Source organism: Fusarium oxysporum, chromosome IX (genome assembly GCF_013085055.1).
Source record: "Fusarium oxysporum Fo47 chromosome IX, complete sequence".
Classification (NCBI taxonomy): Eukaryota; Fungi; Ascomycota; class Sordariomycetes; order Hypocreales; family Nectriaceae; genus Fusarium; species Fusarium oxysporum.
In genome coordinates this window covers 2,442,110-2,464,929 of record NC_072848.1, presented here as the reverse complement: position 1 = coordinate 2,464,929, position 22,820 = coordinate 2,442,110, and the positions used below count along the sequence as shown (strand labels likewise).

The 22,820-nt window shown below is 47.5% G+C and overlaps 8 protein-coding genes across 8 annotated transcripts; 6 read left to right on the top strand and 2 right to left on the bottom strand.

The window, feature by feature from the left end:
* Positions 1 to 465: 465 nt before the first annotated feature.
* Positions 466 to 2,113, top strand: FOBCDRAFT_143208 (uncharacterized protein; the record flags this gene model as incomplete). Its single annotated transcript, XM_059608157.1, has 3 exons — positions 466 to 500; positions 550 to 1,547; positions 1,887 to 2,113. The coding sequence occupies 3 exons, from the start codon at positions 466 to 468 to the stop codon at positions 2,111 to 2,113; spliced, it is 1,260 nt and encodes a 419-aa protein (XP_059467866.1).
* Positions 2,114 to 3,547: 1,434 nt separating this feature from the next.
* Positions 3,548 to 4,206, top strand: FOBCDRAFT_279491 (uncharacterized protein; the record flags this gene model as incomplete). Its single annotated transcript, XM_059611565.1, has 2 exons — positions 3,548 to 3,988; positions 4,084 to 4,206. The coding sequence occupies 2 exons, from the start codon at positions 3,548 to 3,550 to the stop codon at positions 4,204 to 4,206; spliced, it is 564 nt and encodes a 187-aa protein (XP_059467865.1).
* Positions 4,207 to 5,201: 995 nt separating this feature from the next.
* FOBCDRAFT_253122 (uncharacterized protein) lies at positions 5,202 to 9,519 on the bottom strand (the record flags this gene model as incomplete). Its single annotated transcript, XM_059611025.1, has 12 exons — positions 5,202 to 5,359; positions 5,411 to 5,495; positions 5,546 to 5,972; positions 6,085 to 6,122; positions 6,171 to 6,237; positions 6,281 to 6,418; positions 6,468 to 6,511; positions 6,568 to 6,678; positions 7,061 to 7,249; positions 7,356 to 7,414; positions 7,527 to 7,754; positions 7,800 to 9,519. 12 exons carry the CDS (start codon positions 9,517 to 9,519, stop codon positions 5,202 to 5,204), a joined length of 3,264 nt encoding a protein of 1,087 aa, XP_059467864.1.
* A 637-nt stretch (positions 9,520 to 10,156) lies between these two features.
* FOBCDRAFT_231809 (chaperonin 10-like protein) lies at positions 10,157 to 11,472 on the top strand. Its single transcript, XM_059609875.1, has one exon. The coding sequence runs from the start codon at positions 10,360 to 10,362 to the stop codon at positions 11,380 to 11,382; it is 1,023 nt and encodes a 340-aa protein (XP_059467863.1). The 5' UTR covers positions 10,157 to 10,359; the 3' UTR covers positions 11,383 to 11,472.
* Positions 11,473 to 11,546: 74 nt separating this feature from the next.
* On the top strand, positions 11,547 to 12,715 carry FOBCDRAFT_231807 (uncharacterized protein). Its single transcript, XM_031190471.3, has 2 exons — positions 11,547 to 12,071; positions 12,125 to 12,715. The coding sequence occupies exons 1-2, from the start codon at positions 11,616 to 11,618 to the stop codon at positions 12,665 to 12,667; spliced, it is 999 nt and encodes a 332-aa protein (XP_031034456.3). The 5' UTR covers positions 11,547 to 11,615; the 3' UTR covers positions 12,668 to 12,715.
* A 575-nt stretch (positions 12,716 to 13,290) lies between these two features.
* Positions 13,291 to 17,656, bottom strand: FOBCDRAFT_279486 (uncharacterized protein; the record flags this gene model as incomplete). Its single annotated transcript, XM_059611564.1, has 5 exons — positions 13,291 to 13,598; positions 13,661 to 15,447; positions 15,569 to 15,935; positions 17,286 to 17,353; positions 17,406 to 17,656. The coding sequence occupies 5 exons, from the start codon at positions 17,654 to 17,656 to the stop codon at positions 13,291 to 13,293; spliced, it is 2,781 nt and encodes a 926-aa protein (XP_059465852.1).
* A 964-nt stretch (positions 17,657 to 18,620) lies between these two features.
* On the top strand, positions 18,621 to 20,127 carry FOBCDRAFT_243700 (cytochrome P450; the record flags this gene model as incomplete). Its single annotated transcript, XM_059610549.1, has 5 exons — positions 18,621 to 18,854; positions 18,978 to 19,145; positions 19,215 to 19,368; positions 19,456 to 19,588; positions 19,728 to 20,127. The coding sequence occupies 5 exons, from the start codon at positions 18,621 to 18,623 to the stop codon at positions 20,125 to 20,127; spliced, it is 1,089 nt and encodes a 362-aa protein (XP_059465851.1).
* A 1,093-nt stretch (positions 20,128 to 21,220) lies between these two features.
* FOBCDRAFT_231806 (uncharacterized protein) lies at positions 21,221 to 22,736 on the top strand. Its single transcript, XM_031190466.3, has one exon. The coding sequence runs from the start codon at positions 21,322 to 21,324 to the stop codon at positions 22,666 to 22,668; it is 1,347 nt and encodes a 448-aa protein (XP_031034451.1). The 5' UTR covers positions 21,221 to 21,321; the 3' UTR covers positions 22,669 to 22,736.
* The last annotated feature ends 84 nt before the right edge of the window (positions 22,737 to 22,820 follow it).

Sequence of the window (22,820 nt, the reverse complement as noted above, 5' to 3'; positions counted from 1 at the left end):
GCTCCTGATAAACTTCAGATTCTTCTTCCAGCCCCACTACTGAATGTACAAGATTGCGAGGGTGACGAAGCTTGACGCCCCAACACAATGGCAAATAACGCACATGCTTTTGACCCCGCAAAATATCGAATCTGCTGGAAAGGTCAGAGCATTCAGTGGGTGTTTGAGCTTCAGATACTCGTGCGTGGCTTCGTGTTTTCAAAGTCTTTTGGGGCACATAGTCCACTAAAGGTGGGTGTCAACAATCATGATTACCGCGGTCACGATGTGATTGGGTGTTCATAGCATTTTAAGTAAGAGATAGTTTCTATTACGTGGGTGGTATCTTAGGCTTCTATCACTGATGAGGGAAACCTTGTCACACATATAAATTCCTCAAAACGCCTCTGTCAATGCCCTCGCAAATCCCCTCTTTCCATCATCTCCATTTTCTTACTCAGCTCGATGGGTAATATTCCGAGCACCATGTCTCAAGATCCGACCGTTCAGTTCGTCACGTCGTAAGTATGGTCGACTGACATGCATCTTTCTAAACTAACAAATATCTAGGCCCTATGCGGGCATCTTTGTCCAGGTTCTGTTGAAGGGAAAGTCGATCACGCGAATCCACAAAGGAGTCGTCCCAGCCAATGTTCTGTCTAGCAGGAGTACGCAAGAACCTGCACCCAAGTCGGCTACGCCGATCTTGGATATGCAGGACCTTGGAAGTGACACAGCCCACGTAGTCATCCATTTCTTTTACACCAAGCAGTATGATTGCATCAAACCCACGGGCGTCTCTAGCGATTCAGCGAAAGGCTATGAGCTCAAGGTGTCACTACAAGTCATTGAAGCCGCTACAAAGATGGAACTGCCTGCTTTGGTAAGTCTGGCAAAGTCAGAATGCGCGCGTCTCTGTAAAGAATTGGATCTCTTGAATCTCGTTGCCATCTTGGGAAAGTTGAGTTTCGACTGCACAAAGTTCCCCGAAATTCAGCACCATATCGCATATCACCTTGAAAAAGTGCTTGCGAACCCTCGCAGTCAATCTGCGACTGACCTCCTGAGTCGGGCTACTACAAACAGCATCACAGACATGCTTGTTCGAAAATTGGTCATGACGGCCCGAAAGGAGCAGACAAGCGAAGCCAAAGCGAAACCTAGACCCGAGGATGAAGTCCCAGGCGTGCTTATCTGTGACTCGAGACCACAGCCCCCTTTTCAGGATTCTGTCACTGCAAAACCTCAATTGTCGCAATTGTCGCAATTGTCGCACGAACATCGAACTAAACAGTCTCAAAAAACTCTTAAGGAACTGCAATCCGATGACAAAGGGAAGGGACGAGATGACTCCGAGCCGACAGAAAAGGCCTCGGAGACTTCCCCGCCAACAACTTCGAACCAGGACTCTCGTCTTGCAAAGGGGCAAGAGGAAGCTGATTCTGGGCCTTCAAGATTGAGAGACAGACCTAGTCCATTTTCAAACTCCTTCAGCGGGGTTGGGACGGTTCCTAGCGCTGTAAAGAAGTCAGGCGCCCCTCAACGTGGAGGTTCCTTGTCAAAGCCAGGTAAGTGAATATATAATCCCATTGATGCTGCTACGAATTGCCTACAGCTAGCTAATCGTTCACCAGCCGAGGTAGTCTCAACCTTTCATCCCAGTTGGAACAGGATCATGGACGAGAGATTGAAGATCATTGAGGCTAAAATGGAGGTTAAAAGATCAGAGTCTACCCGCATTGATTCCGAAAGTGGAGGAGTAATTGTCAACTCCGAGCCTCATCCTACGATGACGCCAAGTCCGAGTAATCCCACTGGACTTGAAAATTCCATCACAAAGATCAAGGACTTTATTGGTAAGTAAATACATAATCCAATTGACTCCACGATGGGTTGCTTGCAGCTAGCTAATCGTTCAGTGGCTGAGACAACGTCGGCCGTTGACTGGGAGCTACCCAAATTAGTGGCCGAGAAATTCGAAAAACCAGAGAGTGAACGACAAGATTCTACCCCTGTTGATTCCGACGGTGAGGGAGTGCTTGTCGAGTTGGAGCCTCAACCTACTATGACACCAAGTCCGACTGCTTCGGATAACTCAGCCATGAGACGTTTCCTTGCGTTCGACCGCATGTAAGAACACTTTCTACTAGTGACTAGTCTATATGTTTGAGCAGTGATGGACGTTGAGTATGCTGGTCAGAGGATCAATTGACCCCAGATCCTTGGGTGCAGGATAATTCCTAGTTATGGCAACGCATTACAGTGGAAATAAACACCCCCTTTACCCCTCAGTTAGTTTGCAGATTGGAAAATACACTATATTACTTGACCTTGATGCCATTCATTAAACCTTGTGAAATGAGATATTGAGAGCATGTGCATAAGAAACAAAATTAGTTAGTAAAAATCTTATCAAAGTTTGTTTCGGCTGCCTTGCATGTCGTTTGGGGCATGGCGAAGGTAGAGGCACCGCTTAGCTTATGCCAGCAGCAATCCTCAAGGCTCTCAATTTGCTAATATCTCGGCTGATTAGGTGGCGTCACTGGGCTTCACTCTTGCCTGCGAAGGCAATTTGTACTTCAGCCACTTCTTGAGACCAATCAAGTCATTCTCTAAAAGGCTTAATAGGGTTAACAGTAGTAGGAATCCCAGGGATGAATGAAAATGGGAGACTTTGGTCTCGGTAGATAGAAGTCCGACACCAGCATTTGGCCAGTTGACAGCATCGATCTCAAAATTACCTATTTGTCCCTAATCGGAGGCCTTCAATGTGATTCCAATTGCCGGACAGCATGGGCGCCACAGGGCCTATCTACTGAGGTAGTTATCACTGGGTGACGCGAGAGGCCGACCAGGACGCGTCATAGATACAACACCAAACACGTCAAGAATGTTACTATTAGCAGAGAAGGCATCTTTTGCCCCCCCCTCGTTTTGTTTCTTTGGCATTCATCGGCATCGTCCGGAACCAGACAAGTAGAAGTCATGGATCAAGGCGATACGAAGCCTCCGGAAAGGTCGTACGTGCTCTAACCTATAAATAAATTATCCGAGAGACTAACACAAGATCAAACCAGTACACCGGGGATATATGTCACATCCTCTCCCGATCCCAAGGGCCCCTTCTGATCCCTAGAACGATCCTCAAAAAATGCCCCAAACTTGCCGCGCGACTGGACAAGAAACACATCTTCTCCAAACCACTCGACACTGTCGAAATCGAAGACTACCCGTTCTCAGTTGGGCACATAATCATTCCTTATCTAATCACCGATAAATATCAGTGCCTCAAACCCGAAGGACAAACGGAAGATGATCGAAGCTGCTCAGAGCTTGCAACTGCCTTTCGTGCTCATGCTGCCGCTGTCGATCTGGAGCTCACAAGTCTTCAACTCTTGGCATCTTCTGAGATGAGGAGACTGGAACGGAAAATGAGTTTAGTCTTGATAACGCGGACATTGAACAACACCTGACTACCACTCGATCTGTATCCGACAATTACGGCAAACTTCGTATCGTGTGTTATAAGATTATCAGGATCTCCCTCAGAGAAATGCAAAGAGAAATGATGAATCAGCTTGGTGTTCCAGAGAATGTTGCTATGGTGCTGGTCAATTGCTTCCTTCAGTCCAAAGGCATTGGGTTTACTCAAAACCACGGCAACGAGACTGGCTTGGGGGATGAGAAAGCCTTAGATACAAGTCAGCTCGCGCAGGAAGAACGTGAGCTTCTGACAATACTACAGACTTTCGATAAGGAGAGCTCTCAGATATATCAATCGACTATTGAGACTGGCGTTCGACAGAAGATGGCCAGGGAAACACTCGCCAGGACTATTCTTGAGACTTGGGAAGCCGGTGGCGGAAGCCTATCGTCTCTACAACACGCTCATCTCCAAGAGCTCCAAAACGTTTCTGTCAAGCTTTCCGAAGACCTGCACACTTGCAAAACGGATTTGGCAGCCTCAAAAAAGCGCTCGCAGAAGTTGACAATGGAAGGAAAGGCCATTGTAGAGAGTCACGAGATACAAACCATACTTGAAAGCCAAGGCGACAAAATGGATTCTTGTCTCTGGGTGACCGACTTAGACTGAGGTCCGCGCAGTCTCGCAGCAACGATCTCAGTGCGGCGGTTTCTGTTCATCCTCTGGTCGATCCGAATGCCAAAGGCCCCAAGCTGATTAGCCAAGACCAGGAAGAAGAGGACCAGCCTGATGATGGTGAGTGAGTGGGTGAGTTGAGCATACGGTACGATCTAGCATTCCTGCAGATGGTCCCCCATCTTCGGCCTGCCCGACGTGTAACGAAAGAGAACGTTATCCATCTAATGTGAAGGTAGCTAAAGCTAGGCTGGAGGAAGGTTGTGCACGTGTGCGTGAGTTCAATAAGAGGAAGAATCGAAAGGCGTCAGAATGATCTGTACATAGCTAATACATATAGTAGACGATTTCAAGTCTGAGATTACAAATATGTCTGGGTAGATTACGCCCAGTTCGACCTTCGGTAATGAACCAGAGTTTTATGAGAATTATGGTCGGCTGCGTTGAAAGGTTGAAAATCTTGCCCGAGAGATTGCAACACTTGGTGTTCTAGTTCGCTTCTGGATCTTCGCTTTGAAAGCATGTCAAGAGTATACGTGAAATTGATCTTCAGACTTTTTTATGTCACAACAATAAGCAATGTTCCCAAGACTCCAGCACGGTTCGGTCCGTGGCATTTTCTCCCTGACCAGCTTCGCATAGCCTATAGCGGCTGTTCAGCTTATGAAATGCGATGTATACGAGAAAGTGAGAGTTCAAGAGTTTGAGATATGACTCTCGACCTTCCAATACAAGTCTCACTAAAGGGGCGGTTAGTAAATTTTGAAATGAGAACATTTGTATGCACTTACTTTGCTAGGTTTTAGTCGTTGTTTCATCTAAGATCTCCCCGAAGACGGATTGGGGGTCTTTATCTTCATACCACCCCCTGTTGTGGATGTAGTTGTGAGTCTCGCCAGCTTTTTCCTCTTCATAAAATCTGTAAAGCATCAGTCTCGATTTGACAGTTGAGACGCGAAGGACAGTAAACCTTTGTCATGGGCTTACGAACTTTCACTTTGATCACGCATGTAGAGCAAATAGCCGTCTCTGGTAACTCTAATCTTTCACATCTATATTGCCAAGCTTTGGTTGATCTCGATCTATATGATAGAGTGGCTGAAAAGTTTTGAACAGTGTAAAGCTACTCCTCAACATCTGGCTTGCGATCATAAACATACCGAACACGCATGTATCCATGAATTCTCTTATCCTTAAACGCCTTTCTCATGTTCATCAAGAATACTTGGTATTCATCTTTGGGCCAGCTCATGATATGGTGCCAAGCCATCATAGTATATCCTTGGAGCGTTCAGTACCTCTAGGTTACAAGTTCAAAAGAGGTCGGCTTACCCTCGAGGTCATTCTCGATTGAAGCACGGAGGAATTGACCAACCTTTCGCATTTTCTCGTCTTTGGGCCAACCGCCGATGGGAGCCTGGATACTGTTAGCTTGACGTCTCGCCAGAGGTCCAGATGGCTTGATACCTTGAAGTCGAAACTCTTCACATCTACCAAACCAGCTTCTCGAAAGAGCTGGACATCGTTCTCAATATCAGTGAAGCTTCGCCCAAAGCCCTTACCACTCTCAATCACCAGTCTATTCCAGGTCTGCAGAGCCCCAACACCGTCAATAGTTCCGTTGTCTGAATAGAAAGTTGGGTTGATCTCGCCGGACTCAACAAAACCACCTGGCTTACAGCGGTGAGAGGCCTCTTTGAATAGTGTTCCCCAGTCTGCGATGGCGCCAATGAGAAAACGGACGTGGACGAGATCGAAGTGATTCTCAGGCCTGGTCCAGTCCTTTGTTGCGTCTTCAAGCTCGAACTTTACATTTGGTGGGACCCACCTTGGTTGGATTGGGGAGAGGTCTGTTCCGATGACTTCAGCGTCGGGGTGTTCATCAGCAAAGTCACTGAACAAGTTAGCATCATATGAGGGTCACACTGAGATTCTTGACGGGTGTATACATTGCCCAGATCCCTTCGAACAATCAGTCTTCTTGTCGCTAAGTAGGGGCTTGATACATACCAGTTCCAGTACCGACATCAAGAACTCGCTTTAGCTTGTCAATATTTCCGCGCACATTGCGGTGACCAGAAGTACCACTAACCTGAATGTTATCTTTCAGAGGAACAAGTGTCGGCTTTCCATCAAGCAGCAATGTCAGAACATGGTACCTGTTCATGTCAGTTCTTTCTGCGAATATGATGACGATCTTACGTGATGTCAATTGAATCTCTCTGCTGTTCATCGTTCGGTGTGAAGTATTCCGTATTATACCTCTCGCTATGAAAGGTCCGTCCTTGAAATTTGCGATATTCGAGGATGCTCGATGAGATGGAGGTAGTAGAGCTTTCTCTGTTGAAGACGATTAGTTAGAGTTTCTATCATCCTGAGAACTACTGACGCATCGTCTCCAAACGCCGAGTCGCTGACATCTCTTTCATTTTCCTCCCGATAAAAACGTTAGTATAAGAAGTGACTAATTGTCCTTTTGCGCTTCTTACCTGTGCGACAATAGGATTCCCAACAGGAGAACCACCGGCTGATATGTTCTGCCTGGCTATGCCGTGGCGAGGACTTCCGCCTCTGCTCTCAGTTCTCGGTGAAGCCATTATCTCGACACATCGAAGATTGCAATTGAGGGGAAATTGAGAACAGCAAAACATCAGGTTATAACGGATATTCCCTGTAGTTGCCGCATGATTCTACCGATCCAGTCACTCATCCCTTCCAGGATGTTACTTTCTAGGTTCCCAGTGTCACTATGTCGCCATCCACATGTAATTGCGGCCGTGGATAGTCCACGGACAGGGGTCGCATCACGGTCTACCCGCCTATATGCTTGGCGACTTTCAGGACGTTACCTGTTAGATCGCAATGATCACAAATGATAGGAGGCTATAATCCTTTTTCAAATCGGTCAATCTCCCATAATCTCATGTGATTAGATCAAAGAAGTACCCTTTAGTATCCTTTTCACACAATCATCATTGTTACCTTCTTTTTCCGGCCTCTGTTGGTTGCATTAATCCACTGAATGACCGGGTTCGGGATATTTGCAGCCACCGGTTGGTTTGTTGGCTGATCCGCAAACGTTTCATATGCAGAGCACTCTTCCCCAGTATATGTCAGACCATTATTTACAAGGAACCCAACATGATCATCACTTGAAAATAGTTTGCCCGGCTATTATGGTACATTATTAATGTCAAAAAATCAGGCCGCCATGTGAAAAGAACCCAACTCTGTTAATTCACAGCCTATGAGTTGCCCCACTGGCCTGTTAACTCACCAAAACATCACAACCGTCACATCCAGCTTCTCTCTTACGCTGCACTAGTGTGCCTTGGGCTATAATAATACCGTTGCAATTTGGAGTGTACTATGGTTTGGAGGACCTTTCTTCCTTTCTTTGCGAATTAACATGTTCAGACTATTGTGATTGTTTCTGATATGAACGGACATGTCGCGTCTACATGCTTCGATACAAACCCCGGCCCTGCCTCCCAGTTTCCAGCTCTGGTGAAAGTCCCATCATCATTCTTCTGCAAAAGAAGACCATATGTATGAGGCTTTTTCGATGTTTCCAAAACTGCAAGGAGATACATGTTCTTCTGGGAGATCAGCCAAGCCTTCCTTTCAGCCTCCTCCCACAGATGCACAGTATCGGCGCTGATACCAAAAGTGTGCCCTAGTATAGTTTGTATGTCTTGATAGCCATCACGACCAGGTCTACCTTCGGCCAAGAACTCTTCATCATTGGCGTCCTTGAGGATGAGTTCATCAGACGCTACTAGGGGTCCATTCAATATTAAGGAAGCAGACTTTACTTGACCGAATTGGTTATTTGGGTCAACCAATTCCACCGCAACATCGACTACATCGACTAGAACAGCTCCTTCACCGTCTAAGATATCGAATCTCACACGGCAATCCAAGCTGGCCCAACTCCAAGACGGTGCACGGTAAATCTTCGACCTTCCTAATTGCCCAAGGGCAGACATCTCCCAAAGAAGACCTTGTGGCATGGTGCTGCGAAAGATTCCAGCACAATAGTCGCTGCCAAACCATGAGATACAACGTCGGGCGACGGCGGCGAAAGCAACAAGTTTGTCTTCATCCGGATGACTAAGTTGACGGTTCGTATATGGGAACACAAGGTCGTAGTAGTATGTGAAAAGATCCCCCTTTTCACGAACACTGAAAGCGTTTTGGGCCAAGCAGTCGAAGCCGTTCCATCTTTTGTCGCTTACGCCTTCTGGTAGATATTCAGTGAGGTTGTGGCTTCTATCACACTCCCAGGAAATGCGGTCTGAACCAAAATGTAAGGTTCTGGGCGAAAGGAGACGCTCTTGGAATACCCATGCCCTGTCACTAAGAGGGAGATCTACTCTTGCCCAAGAGAAATCGTCAGCGGTAAATATCGCGCAGATACTCCAGAGATCTGACTCTTCTGTGCCATCACCTATGTCGTGCTCGCTTTTGCTTGAACTTTTGCGCGGTGCGTAAAAGGGTGTCCAGACATAACAGTCTTGCAGATACGTCGGATTCCTCGACCTGAAAGCACCTCCATGGGGGTTCTCAGAAACATCGATGGAAATATTCAAGTCACAGTGGTGATAAACTAGATGCATGTCCTCTGAGTGTGAGAGCCAATCTTCATGAGAACCGAGGCCAGACTGTAGGATGCAAAGCGAGTCGATCCAGATGTAGGGAATGCCAATTCGACGACAGGTTATAATTGCATCTCTGAAGCTGGCTGGAAGGCTCTGTAGCTGGATCTCGCTGCAAAGGTCGAATAAGTTGTCGGATGTTAACATGAAGAACTTTGGGTCTTCTCCCCAGCAATGGCTCAATGCCGCATAACAGCCTTCGGGTCTCTCATTCTCCGAAATGATCAGTCTTGGGGACTGTTGTTCATTGCCAACATGAATGAGTCGCTTGGGATGCCAGTCGTCCTCCGAAGCAGATCCGCAATCATGGCGGTCTTTACAGGTCTGAAGCCACCTCTTAGCCAGCCGTGCAACATTCTGGTGGCCGGTATTATTGGGGATATCTCGCAACGAAGGAAATTCCGTTCGGACCCGCGTGGGCTCCGAGCCTCGATCAGCAGCAACAAAGTCGAGAAACTCCTCATAACCGGTTGGAGGTTTTGATGATGAAGACACATCGACAAACACGCACCGGTCTGAGTAGATCGGGGACTTGCCGTCGTCGATTGATGTCTCGCTGCCAGTCTCGTAGAATTCAATTTCCCAATGAAGCTCCCATGAGTTCTCCCACCTAACCTCATACTCTAGAGGCTTCAAATCCTCAGATGAAAGCTTGCGGCTTAAGTAGTAACAGATTCTGCACCCATTCTTTGCAGCGGTGGCAACACTTTTATAATCTTTGTGGTGAAGCCCTTGCTTCACGTTAGTTTGAAACATAGACATGCATACTGCACACAACATCATCGTGAAAATGGATCAACGTAGTGTTTGCGAAAGGGATTCGATTCGCATGAGACTGAAAATATCTCATTATGCTGAGTATTGTGAGCTGACACGAGTGGGGTTGCTCGGGGGCTGAAATAGGCAACCCATGTCAGATTGGACTGCTATTGCATATTGCTTTACTCATCCTAGTAACAGCTATATAAGACTTTAAAAATTTCCTTTCTTAATATTTATATTCAAAATATCTAAATATCAATAAGTCTTTTATATTATATTATTTGCTATTTATATAGCTATTTCTTTATTTATTTATAGTTAGCTTAAGTGCTACCGAACTTCGTGAAAATGTGCGGTATCTGATACTCAGACTGTTCTACACTACCAACTGCCTATCGACACCGTACCCTTGCGATAAAACAGGAGGAAAAATAAAACAAACTTATCTGCTTCCTCGTCTCAGTCAAATTGGCCACCACCAGAAGCTCGAAGCCCCCAGCTTAAATTGACATGAAGTTGATGCCCCAAAACCGCACTAACACCAAACAGAAGCTAAGATCGAAGATCGTGTATCCACTAGACTTGGACAGAACGAGACAATACCGCGGCAAGCACCGAGGCCCAAAAACTCTCTTAAACACCGCTAAACCGATCGTGGACCAAGTCCCAGCCAACCACACGATAATTGACGTGATGAACGGGTCCCTTTGTCAGGAATGACGAAGAGCATTCGACGTCAATCTTACTCGTAGCCAAGATTTTACATCTGCAAGCACTTACACTTACATCTCTATTTCTTGTCTTACGATAGATCTATCTGAGTTAAATTGTATTATCTTTAGAGTTACTTCATCTGCCGATATGCCTTCCAATAACGCCGCCTGGCTAGTCGCCGCAAAGACGTCACCACTCGAGGTCAAGGAAGCCCCCCTCACCGAACCATCTTCAGGCCACATCCTCGTCAAAAACTCAGCCATTGCGATCAACCCCGTTGACATCGCCAACCAATACGTCGGCATCTTCATCCAACCCTCGCAATACCCCGTTATTCTCGGCGAAGATGTCGCCGGCACCGTTGAAGCCGTAGGCCCTGATATCACCGCCTTCAAGCCCGGCGACAGAGTCCTGGGCTATGCGACGTCACTCGCTACCAAGGATAATGCGCACAGCGCATTCCAGGAATACACGGTTATTCGCGCCGAGTGCGCTTCCAAAATTCCGGAGGGTTTGAGCTTTGAACAAGCTGCTGTTTTGCCGCTTTCGCTTGCTACGGCTGCGTGGTCGCTTTTCGGCGATGTGACGCTGGCGATGAGATATCCTAGTCTTAACCCTACGCCTACTGGGGAGACGGTTCTCATCTGGGGAGGGGCATCTAGTGTCGGTGGTTCAGCAGTTCAACTTGCTAAAGCGGCTGGCTACGAAGTCATTACGACTGCATCTGCCAAAAACCACGAATACGTCAAGAGTCTTGGAGCAGACCACGTTTTCGAATACAAGTCTCCCCAGGTCACCAAAGACATCGCCTCTCTCCTCACCGGTAAGAAGCTCGCGGGTGCATTTGACGCCAGCGGTTCAGAAGACGGCATGAACAGCGCAAGCCAATCGATTGTTCACGCCGATGGTCTTCGCAAGCTCATTTGCGTTCGATCTGCCTCCTCTGTAGTCGAGGGCGTTGAGGCCAAGACTATTCTTGCGATTAGTATTATCAACACCCCTGTTGCCAAGGCTGTTTTCGGGAATTATATACCTGCTGCTTTGGAGCAGGGTAAATTCAAGGTGGTTCCGGCAGCGGAGGTTGTTGGGAAGGGTTTAGAGGCTGTTCAGCTGGGCATCAACACGCTCGCCAAGGGAGTTTCGGCTAAGAAGATCGTTGTTACTCTGTAAAAAAGAATAAGACATAAATCAGACTCTGTACAATTTTTGAGATATAGATAGAAGGCTAGTTTTGAGAGATATGAATAGTTTGTCAGCCGACTATGTTCCAATGTGATCACTTATTTTAACCTCGGGTCAGTTTCCCCTCTTCTCCACCAAGACTTCGGCCTCAAAATTCGCGCTATCATCACGCCATAGACTTCTGAACCGTCCTTTCATTCACCATAGTGAAAACTGGTATAATGTCTGAAAGTGAAAAGAAAGAAATAATTGCCCTCATCGGCTTGGGCACAATTGGTCTTTCATTTGCCGCACTGCACCTACGCTATTCCAACGCCAACCTCAGACTGTACGACGTCCGCAGTGATTTGAAGGAGCATATCGAAAGGCTCTTACCGGTGTATCTTGAATCAACAAAGAAAGAAATTTCAAAGGTTGATCTTACAGTCGAGAAACTCGTTGCGGACGGTCGACTGCTCATATGCTCTTCAATCGAAGAAGTTTGCTCTGGCGCAACAATCGTCCAAGAGCAAGGACCTGATAGTGTTAATTTCAAAAAGTCCAACTGGGCTGAGGTCGTTAAATACGCACCTTCAAGTGCTCACTTATGGAGCTCCACCTCTGGGATAAGTGCATCGAGACAGGTGGAGGATCTAGAGGACAAGACCAGAGTTCTCGTGGTTCACCCTTTCAATCCGGTGAGCTCGATCAACTCTCCTTCTCAAACCGTCCTACTGATATCGTCATCAAGCCTCATATAATGCCATTGATTGAAGTCGTCCCCTCGCCTCATACGGAACCAGAACGAACTCAATTTGCCATTGATTACTTCAAGAATCTCGGCTCCGGTCATCGCCCCGTCAGAATCAACAAAGAGACCCAAGGCTTCGTCGGAAACCGTCTAGCATTCGCTCTATTCCGCGAAGCTTGTCATCTAGTCTCAAACGACGTTGTCTCAGTCGAAGATCTTGACACTATCGTTGAGGCTAGCATAGCACCGCGTTGGGCGGTAGCTGGACCATTCAAGACATATAACAGTGCCGGCGGGATTGGAGGAATCGGGGCATTTCTGCATAATTTGGCAGATACCATGGAGGCTTGTTGGGATGACGCAGGCGAAGTTAGTCTCAAGGGGACGTCTGCGACTAAGCAAGGGACTGATGCTGGTGGGGATTGGACGGATAAGATCACGACGGAAACGGAACAGGCTTATGGACTACCAACAGCAGAGTCACTGGCAGAGCGTGATCGGAACTTGCAGAAGGTCATAGCAGCTCAACCAAAAGGAACTTAGTGTTTTGGCACTCTCACTTCAGTCATGAATAATGCTTTCTAACACCAATGATACTATGAATATATGTCAATATCAGACATGGAATGCGTTCAACAACTAAGAACGCCTTCTTTGGTCCAATTCAGCCCGGATCGGATGGGAACAGAGTATGTCTCTCCCACAAAATCACCCCGCAACAAGTCATACTCATCCGTAGCCGACCTCTTGGCTTTGACATCTTCAGAAACCTCGTCTTCATTGTCCCATTCCCGCCATGCAAGCTTTTCTCCAGAAGCACCTCCATCGTCTTCACTGTCGCCAGTCTTTCCGGCCTTGCCACTGCCTGATATTTTCCATCCCATTACCACTGGACCGCTGACTCCAGTCCTCTTGTCATTGTGTGTACTTGCAGGGCATTCCAATCTCCGGAAGTGGCCAGGTCCACAGCGCAGCGTTGATTCTGCACACGATGATGATGGATCTGGAGTGTCCAAGACGAGATATAAGTAACTGTCTTTCTCATGTGAGCCTCCATCGCCGTACATAATATGGGGGTCACGGGAAATAATCGATTGTGGGAAGAACAAAGGATGTGTGAGTGTCGATGTTCTTGGTGGGAAGTCTCTCGGCGTGCTGGCCTGATCTTAGACAGGCGAGAGCGATATTTTAATGATCTTCGGACTATAGGTCAATGGAGGCAGAGCTAAGACAACGTATTCAGCTGTCCAGTTTGTCATGATGTACGGTCGAGGTAGTTCGTCGACCTTGCCCAGGAATCTGTAGCTAAAGCTTGTCAATATGCCATTCTTGCGAGTTTGGAAGCTATATCCAGAAGTAGTTTGAAGAAATTCGAAGCATGACACAGTGACTTGACACTCCACACGGACGTCCTTCTGGTAAAGGCTGATGGACAAAAGAGTGAGGAATTTCCCGCACGGCGAGAATTGCACCTCTAATTGAACGTCAGCATGAATGTTCATCATTCGTCGTAAAATGAGTAGGTGGTTGCTTTACCTCGTGACACTGCCACCGGCTCTAGCGTTTTGTTTTGCCCCTTTTCAGAGATCTCCAAACTTGTACTGGAGCCACTATCGTCGTTGAGTAAGTCGAGTCCACCAAACTTATAAGAGACAGCTACGATAGGCAATGCCGGATGACGAGTGCCTATTATCCTAGACCATGATAAGTGGTCGGTCTGGATTGGTCGCCAAACAGGTCTGCCAAAGTCATTTGCCACGATAAGACATTCTGTCATCGGCTCTTTGCGTCCTCCATCCAGAATATCTGAAGTTTCCAGGCTTTCATTCCTCTCCCCATTGATACTGTGCGTATCACTTGAATCAGAGTCATCATCAGAGTCCGAACTCCAACCAAAGTCGCCATCAGAGTCTGAACTACTGTCTTGGGAATCTGAGTTGCTGACGATTACATTATTGGGTGACTTTGCTCTTTCATGGGGATGAACCAGGCATTGACCCTTGCGGAAATAGAATAGCCGAGTCGTTGAATCCGAGTCTTTTCGAGTCGGCTGTGTAACGACATCAATCTGCACTAGATTCCATTGTCCTTTGCCATCCAGTCCCAAGTCCAGGTCTCTACACACTTGCGGAGGGGCCTGATCAACTCGGTTCCCTGACGCGTCCCCCAGAAGGCAACGAGTAATACTCAAATCACGACTGTTTACTTTCCAACTCTGTAGAAAGGAGTCGCCCTTCTTGCTATCCCGGGCAATTGTGGTGATACATTCGCTGTCAGGGGCTGATGAGTCGAGGACGACCTCTCTATTTTGATCAGACTTCGACCGAGAGAAGACATCCACTTGATTCACTTTGACCCAGCGATGGGGCATCAAACCGTTCTCGCGAATGACCTGAAGCTGCAGTGTTTTACCACGTTTCTTACCCGTAGAAGAGAACGACGACTCCAATACACGCATCTCGGTCGTTGATTCGAGTAACTTGGCAACATATTTGATGTGAAATTTTTGAAGCCCGCTGGGAGCTTTGAGGTGACAGCTGGGTTTATAAAGAGTGAGCGGAACAGCATGATGAAGTTGATCAGGGTTCTTAGTAAGAAGTTCGCCCCAGTCCAGAACAAAAGCACAGAATGAGCGGTCCAGCGATACGTAATCTGCGGACGAAGAGTCTTCTTTCCATGGTGGCAGGGGAAGTGCAAATTGAAGTCCTGCATTAGGTATTGTTCCCAGGATCGGCTTATAATGACTTGTTTCCCGCTTATACCGTGCGAAAAGATGAGGAGCTGCGTGACTTTGTACGTAGATACAAGGCCAAAATGCAGGGCTCTTGAGAAAGTCTTCAACAGTCTTCAGGGTTTCAGAGCTTGGCGTTATGTCTTGCATATGCATATGCCAAAGGACGGCGGCGTAGCGAAGGAAAGCATTGTTGTAGGATGACTCTGACCTTGTGACCAGCGCTTTTAGGTCAGACGGAACTTGGTATCGTTCCTCACTGAGATACTCGATGCAACTGACTCCAAGCTCCTCTAACGCTTTGTTCTCGTCGATAAAGTCCGGCAGGTACTCTTCAATTCTCCTCTTGTTCTTTGGGTCGATAAAAAAGTCCTTGACTGACTTGTGGCACTGTGAGATCTTCTGAGAATCATTCGTGTCTTCCATGGTGATCAACGGGCTGCAGACGTCCTTTACTCTATCGTAAACGCGAAGTGCATCTTTCTTGGACTTGATGCCATCGTTGGCAGGATCAGTATAAGACTTGAGGGCGTCAATAAGCTCCATCAGGGTAAGTTCCTTTTCCGACAATGTAAGGATTCGAAAGGTTCGCCTGTGACAGTACGTTAATATTATTGGCCGGCGTATGGGCACTAGGTTCATGTATAGTTATGCATCAAACTTGCTTGGCTAGGTCCTGTTTGTGATAGGGCAGTCCTGAAATCCTGGCCAACGACTTGATATAGCAGTCTTCCAAGCCTCTGGGGAAGCTTTTCAGGGCATCAATGGCTCCTTGCTTAGTTCTGTAGGCCTTGTTCTTTGCAATCTCACAGATCAGCGCTGCATAGAGAAATTTGTGTTCGTCTGTGTCAAACCAGGGCTCATCGTGAGTTGGGCAGATCCTCTGGGCGTCGAGAAAGGCACGGATGTCTTTGGAAGTGTTCGTGAGGTTTGGACTAATTTCGACAGCTTTGAAAGCGTCCTTGACGGACCGTATCTCCGGAACGTCCCTGCTAGTAAGGAACCACTTTACTGTTCCGAGTGTGTCCAAGTTGAGAAGCTGCTGCAAGCTGTAGAACAAAGGATTGCCGTGAGTTCGAACTGAGCACTCGTCCAACCCTCTCGTCACAAAGTATCACCCTAGGCAGCAGTGAGGACAGTGCAGTGTCGTCCTTGGTTTTATGCTGGGGCTTGAAGCCTGTTCTGGTCCTTTAACCTAAAGCTTGTGAAAGATAATTGTGGCATTGTGGTTTAGTGTATGTCCATGCCCAGAGGTCAGAAGCCACTATCCAAATCTGTGAATTTTACCACACGAAAGACGGTGCTTGGTGCTATTGTTTCCATGATTTGGAGCATTGCCCAAGTACACACGAACGAAAAGCCATGAAGAACGATATGGGTTTCCTCAGAACATAACGTGGCTAATCAGTTGTGAACGCGGGATATTCCGTTTTAACGTTTCAACACAATGCCATTTCGAACCACTCAATCGAGGGGGTTTGGTTATGCGCAGTCAATTGAGAGCCTGACGTATTATCACTATTCGCCTATAGTGTACAGTAAAGTAAGCATACTTCGCTTGGGGTAGTGCTGAGTAACGTGGTGAATCACATGATAGGTTGTGGCGAAGATGGGAGGTGAGGGCCATGTAAGCAAGATGCCAATACCAGGAACCCAACGACGACAGCCCGGTCTCACTAAAGCAGCCAAGTAGCGATACGCCCTTTTCTGTAAGCCTTGTTATAAGTTGGGGTAACACAGCTTGGAATGGTTGCACACCATCATGTTTCCCCTCATTTTGTGAGACAAGACGTTCGAGCCTGATCTGCTCTCGAGCAACGGTGTTGGTCACTCTACATTAGATGTGCCGCAGTAATACATTCGTCTCTATCACACAGGCTGCAGTCAACCGTCGATCCTGATCTGGTATGGAGTTCAGGGTATAGTATGGAAAAGCAAGTTCTGTTACGATTGGCTACGTATGAGAGATGAGGCTCTGCGGACGAAACGAGATCAACGTTTTCGCTCAAACCTGACACTCTCACACTCTGTGTAATCCCAGTTCCCTTCGATCCTGCCGCCGATGATACAAATTGCGTATAGTCGGGGGCATCTTGGGTAATTGCTGGACAAGTTGTTTGAGCAGACTAGCCATTCAAGCCTCGACACTTTGCTCATGCTGTCTTTTATAACTGCAGTATATGAGCGCGACACCGAGTCTGTCCTCTGTCTCGAACTTATACAGTAAATCATCTATGATAGATGCAGCAATGACGGTCTTGCCTCCACCTGGAAGACCAGGGCAGAAAAGCATGCTGCGAGTTGACTCTCGCCAATTCACATATTGCTGAGAGGTGAGGAACTATTTCCTAGTGCCGGACTGGATTCTGGTCAAGATATCCTTATGCTGCGCTGCATTTTGTAACGACGAGAGTTATTCCGTGATAATACTGAACTCCTGGTCTTCATTGAAGTCATGAAGCTTATCAATGCCCTCCTGGACCTTGGCCAGATATTGGCTGCGGGTTTGTCAGACTCCCTCTTCCCGGAATTAGTAGACGGACAACCTACCCATTCAGTGTGTCATTGATGGTGCTTAACAACACAATATTGGAGGTTAATCGCTGTCGCATATCTTTAACGTCATCCGGTTCCCAGCGAAGTCTCTTCCATATTTTTCGTGCTTTACCATTCTTATCGTCCAAAGCATGATACTTGAGTAACACCGTTTGTATCTCTTCTAGTAAGCGGGTGCAAACGTCGACAATGGTCCTTGAGAGACTCTGACAGGGCTTCTGGTAGCGCACGCTCGGGGATAACATCTTCGAAGTCGCGCAAGACATTTGACAGCGTTTTGACTCCGATATTGCTGTCCGTTAATTACTCTTTATCGATATGGTCCGACGGCTTCGATACTCATCGGATATCTGCCTGAATTGAGCCGGCGCGTCGCCGAGTCTTCTTGGCCAGATCAATCAGTTGAAGCATATCACCCACGGAGAAACCGAAACTCATAGTGTCGGATTGTGTGTGGATGCATGCAAGGCAGATTGTAATTTTGTTACAGCCCGAGAAGCGGCTAAAATGGAAGCAATGGACGGATGTAAGTGTAGAGATGGTGGATGTTGGGGAGGGGAATTAGAGCCTCAGAAGATGGCTATAGTGAGCCTCAGGTATTGAGGCGTCACTACAGAGGGGCAAGAGCCTGTATTACAGGCACCTGCCAGGTAATACACAGTCGTATGTAGGTGGTGGGCTTGCGAGCGCGTGGATGTTTCGTGTGTTTCGTTTGCGTGCAACTGCAGATGTTGTGTTACAGCGGAAGGCCGGATGCTATTGGTCTGAAGGATGACCGGCGTGCACTTGCATATGCGTGGTGTGCTACTTCTCTCAGATGTACAGAATCAGGCTGAGGAAAAAGTAAAGAAGTAGAAGGCTCATCTTGTATTGAGGTCCAGTGAGAGCACTTCTTTACCTGAAGATGGCGATTGACAATTTGACATCCAATTACGTACTGCATCTTGCTTGAACCTAATGGATGCTCGTAGAGCCTCCTCCTGTGCATGCAACATACATTGCCACTTGCTCCTTTCAAGCCATACCTGATACTGCAGCACAAGTCAGACACGCTTATTGCCGAGTACCAAGGTTGAACACGCATGCACCTTGAATGACAACCTCTACTCTACCTTGCGACCGTTGTTAGCTGACTTCACCCCTTGGTCATTTCACTTCGGACTTGCCGTCTCTCTTTTGCACGCAAATTTCCTTGGCCTTTCAAACATCATGGCTGTCGACACTTCTAATGACACTCAAGGTCTTGTAAGCCCTCTACATGTCAGCGCGGCCATCATAGTGGCGCTTCTGACTGCCCTTCTGTGGCGACTCTACAATGACCCCCTCGATCACATCCCAGGCCCTCTCATCGCCCAATCCACCCCGACCTGGCTATGGTGGCTCACCTGGACAGGAGTTGAATGCCGCGTCGTTGACGGGCTGCACAAGAAATATGATCCAGTTGTGAGAATCGCACCCAATGAAGTCGACATGTCCGATGGCGCGGCCCTCAATCTCATCTACATCAAGACCTGAGGCTACTTGAAATGTCCTATTTACCGTAATTACGACGTCAACGGCTTTGAGACCATCTTCTCAGCCCTGGACCCGGCTCATCGGGCGCCGAGGGCGAAAGCCGTGGCGCCCATGTTTGCCCATCAACGAATTGCAAAAGGCAAACCGGATGCTGACAAGGTTCTCGATGCTTTTGTGGCTGAGATGAAACGCAGGAAGGCTGAGGCAAACGGTGCCCCAGTAGATGTTCTCAACTTATTTCGTGCTCTCGCTCTAGATACGGTGACAGCATACCTATTCCGCGAGTAGTTCAACGGCATCGACAAAGGTCGACTCTGCGTCACTGAGTTCATCAATAACTTCATCGCTGGAGGTCGCATTTTCTACGTGCCTGGCTGGCTCTATGACTTTGTCAACGAGTGGGCTGCGAAGCTTGACAAGAAAAAGATCGTCGTCGCACAGAGTATTGATATGATACAAGGGTATGCCACTTGCGTGGCTGACAGAAGCATCGTTGAAGAAAAGGACCATGAGCCCGACACATTCTAAGGTCGATCATTGGCTGCTGGTATCTCGCGTGACGAGGCTATAGCCCACGTTGTTGGTGTCATGTTTGCTGGTACCGGCGCTGCGGGAACGACGATGTCGATACTATGCTGGAACTTAGCTCAACATCCCGAGAAGTAATACATATGCTTCGTCTCCATCTCCGAAGAGTACTAACCATGTTTTCAGATACGATCGAGTTTACAAGGAAGTCGTCGAAAATACTGATCAAGATGTCTAATCTCTGCCTTATCTAACTGGTGTCGTGAAAGAAAGTCTACGTCTCGCCATGGCTAATCCAACTCGTTTCCGTCACATCGTCCCTCCTAGTGGAATGCAACTTCCTGGTCTGCCCAACATCCCAGCTGGTACCAGCGTCGGCGCCGGAGCATTCATGCTGCATCATAATCCCGAGGCCTTTCCAAACCCACGTGAGTTCATGCCGGAGCGATGGCTGAGTCCATCTCAGGAGATATTGCGTGACAGCTTTTACTTCGGAGCCAGGTCACGACAGTGCATCGCGCGGAATCTTGCATCTGCTGGACTTTGGCGGGCCGCTGAGGCTTTGGCACTAAGCGATGTACTTCGAGGTGCAATGGTCGTTCAGGACAAAACTGAGATTGTCGAGTGGTTCAATGCAAAGATCGTTGACAAGAAAATCGAGGTGCATTGGTGAATAATGCCAGGATGCACACTTGTGAAAGACTACGCGAGATGCAGCCTGAAGCTTCGCCTGCTACAAGAGGCATAAGTTCTCCTTTGGGCGACCCTGACTTTTGTTGAAATTCTATATAGTTTTGGCATAAACTACCCTCACAAGAGCATTCGGAGGCTTTGAGAACTCAACTGTAGCCAAGTTCTCGAGACTCAAGTTCAGCATATAATCTTTAACAGGACGGCCCTTCCATGAAAACTTCACTTACTAAATCTTAAAAGACCATATAGTCAATAGGCTCTAAGTGATAAGCTAAGTCTAGTATATGGATATCATCAATGACAATGAAGCAAACAATGATAGCACCTATTTTGATACAAATGTGTATAAAGGATTTGGAGGATTTGGGTGATTCTTATTCTACTCTGTTCAGTCCTTTCCTAATTGAATTTCCCATGGCATTAATAATACTGGATTAATTGAGATAGCAGCACGTTATCATGCCATTATGTTTCTTCATGCGTAGTAGATCGACAATCGCCTCGAAATTACTATTGTAAGGCGGCGTTGAAGTGGAGACAAGCGGTAATCTTGTCCAATGCGTCAATGCCTGCGGGGCCGTGCCCTTATTCGGTGCAACAATTGCCCCGATGTATAGAATCTCGTACAGACCTTGTATACGAACATTTATAAGGAAATCGTGACAATTTCGAAGCGAAAGGCCTCGAGGTATCAGAACATCGAACATGCATATAATTGACCAACCCTGCACCAACAACTGATCCACGTTGCTCTGAATGTGACCAATAAAAGCTTGAACAACAACCAACAAACTTTGAAAGCAACAGGCTTTGTTCTAGCTTATAAATACGGATAGGGTCCGTGGAATTAACCGCGCGGTGCATAACGTTATTGAAAACGTCACAGAATGTTCGATGGGCCCGGTTCATATACTCCGCTGAGTAACTCGGCCGGCGGATTAGGACTAAACGATTCATGTGCCGAGGCAAGGGCCCCATCGCCAACTCCACTTGCGGACTTTTACTGTAACCTAGTCGCGATCTTGCGGAGTGGTCTGTTCTTTTTGTTATGGCGCAAGATTTGCATGGAATTTTATAGAGTAGTTTATATAAAGAGTTCCCGCGCCGTGTTTTGCTAGTCTACATTTCCAAGAATCAAACAAATTGTTCAAAACATCATAATTAATATTTCAAAATGGCGCCTGCAAGATACGGAAACGAGGTCGTTGACCCTTCGCCTCTACTACAACCTCTCGACTATGTCTTCGCTAAGCGACAAGCGCCCAATCGCTTCCTCAAGGCAGCCATGTCTGAGAAGCTCGCCACATGGGATGCCAAAGACGTCTCTGCTCGAGGATATCCTACACCAGAGCTCATCACCCTCTACCGAAACTGGGGTGCTGGAGGCTGGGGAACCATCCTAACAAGCAACGTTATCATCGACGGCATCAACCTCGAAGCCCCCGGCAACCTCGTCATCCCCGCCGATGAGCCCTTTGAGGGTCGTCGCTTTGACGGCTTCAAGGAGATGGCCACCGAGGCCAAGAAGAACGGCAGTCTATTGATCGCCCAGGTCTCTCATGCTGGTCGTCAGGTCGAGGAGTGGATTAACCCCAACCCCATCAGTGCCTCAGACGTCCAGCTCGTCAACTCTGGTTTGTCTGGAAGAAGTTTCGCTGCTCCTCGACCTGCTACCAAGGAAGATATCGCCAACGTCATCAACGGTTTCGCTCACGCCGCTGAGTTCCTTGACAAGGCTGGTTTCGACGGCATTGAGCTCCACGGCGCTCACGGTTATCTCCTGGCTCAGTTCCTTTCTCCTCGCACCAACAAGCGAACCGATGAGTACGGTGGTAGCCGCGAGAACCGAATGCGCATTGTTCTTGAGGTTTTTGCTGAGATCAAGCGTCGTGTGAGCCCCAACTTCATCGTTGGTATCAAGGCCAACTCTGTCGAGTACACCCCTGGCGGTATTGATATCGAAGATGTCAAGGCATTTGCCATCGCTCTCGAGAACGCCAAAGTTGACTTTATTGAGCTTTCTGGAGGAAACTACGAGAAATTTGCCTTTGCTCATGAGCGGGAAGAGAACAAGAAGCGAGAGAACTACTTCCTTGTCCAAGCCGAGGAGATCGTCAAGGTTTTGAAGCGTGATATCAAGATCTTTTCCACCGGAGGTTTCAAGAGCGTCAAGGCGATGGTTGACTCTCTCGATATCATCGACGGTGTCGGTATCGGCCGCGCAAGCGCCCAAGAACCCAGATTCGTCGAGACACTTAAGAAGGTCTCGATTCCTGGAACAATGGAGCAAAGATTCGACCACGATGATGTTCTCAAGAGACTTGCTGCAGCTGGAATCCAAATCTCCCAGATTGCCAATAACTTGGAGCCTGTTGATTTGAGCAAGCAGGAGAATGCGGATAGTCTATGGAATGATGTTATGCAGTACTTCCAGCAGGCTGCTCAAGATACAGAGCATAAGCTGTACAAGTGGCCTGCTCTGTCACAAGTGGCTCATCCTTATGGAGAGTTGGAGTTATGACTTGTAAAATTATGATTTAGCGAATTAGATTAGAACGATAGCTTGATATATACTGAAGTTAGAAACCGCTCCCAACTTTGCTACCAGGATGAAACTCTCGATATCACTTTGAAACGTCCAGTATGGAGGTCGGCAGATTTGAGTTAAGCTTC

Bases quoted from the DNA above. Each gene is read 5' to 3' on its own strand.
- FOBCDRAFT_231809 (XM_059609875.1), top strand. From the start codon at position 10,360: ATGCCTTCCAATAACGCCGCCTGGCTAGTCGCCGCAAAGACGTCACCA.
- FOBCDRAFT_231807 (XM_031190471.3), top strand. From the start codon at position 11,616: ATGTCTGAAAGTGAAAAGAAAGAAATAATTGCCCTCATCGGCTTGGGC. The intron at 12,072-12,124 runs GTGAGCTCGATC...ATCGTCATCAAG, and splicing joins TGGTTCACCCTTTCAATCCG to CCTCATATAATGCCATTGAT.
- FOBCDRAFT_231806 (XM_031190466.3), top strand. From the start codon at position 21,322: ATGGCGCCTGCAAGATACGGAAACGAGGTCGTTGACCCTTCGCCTCTA.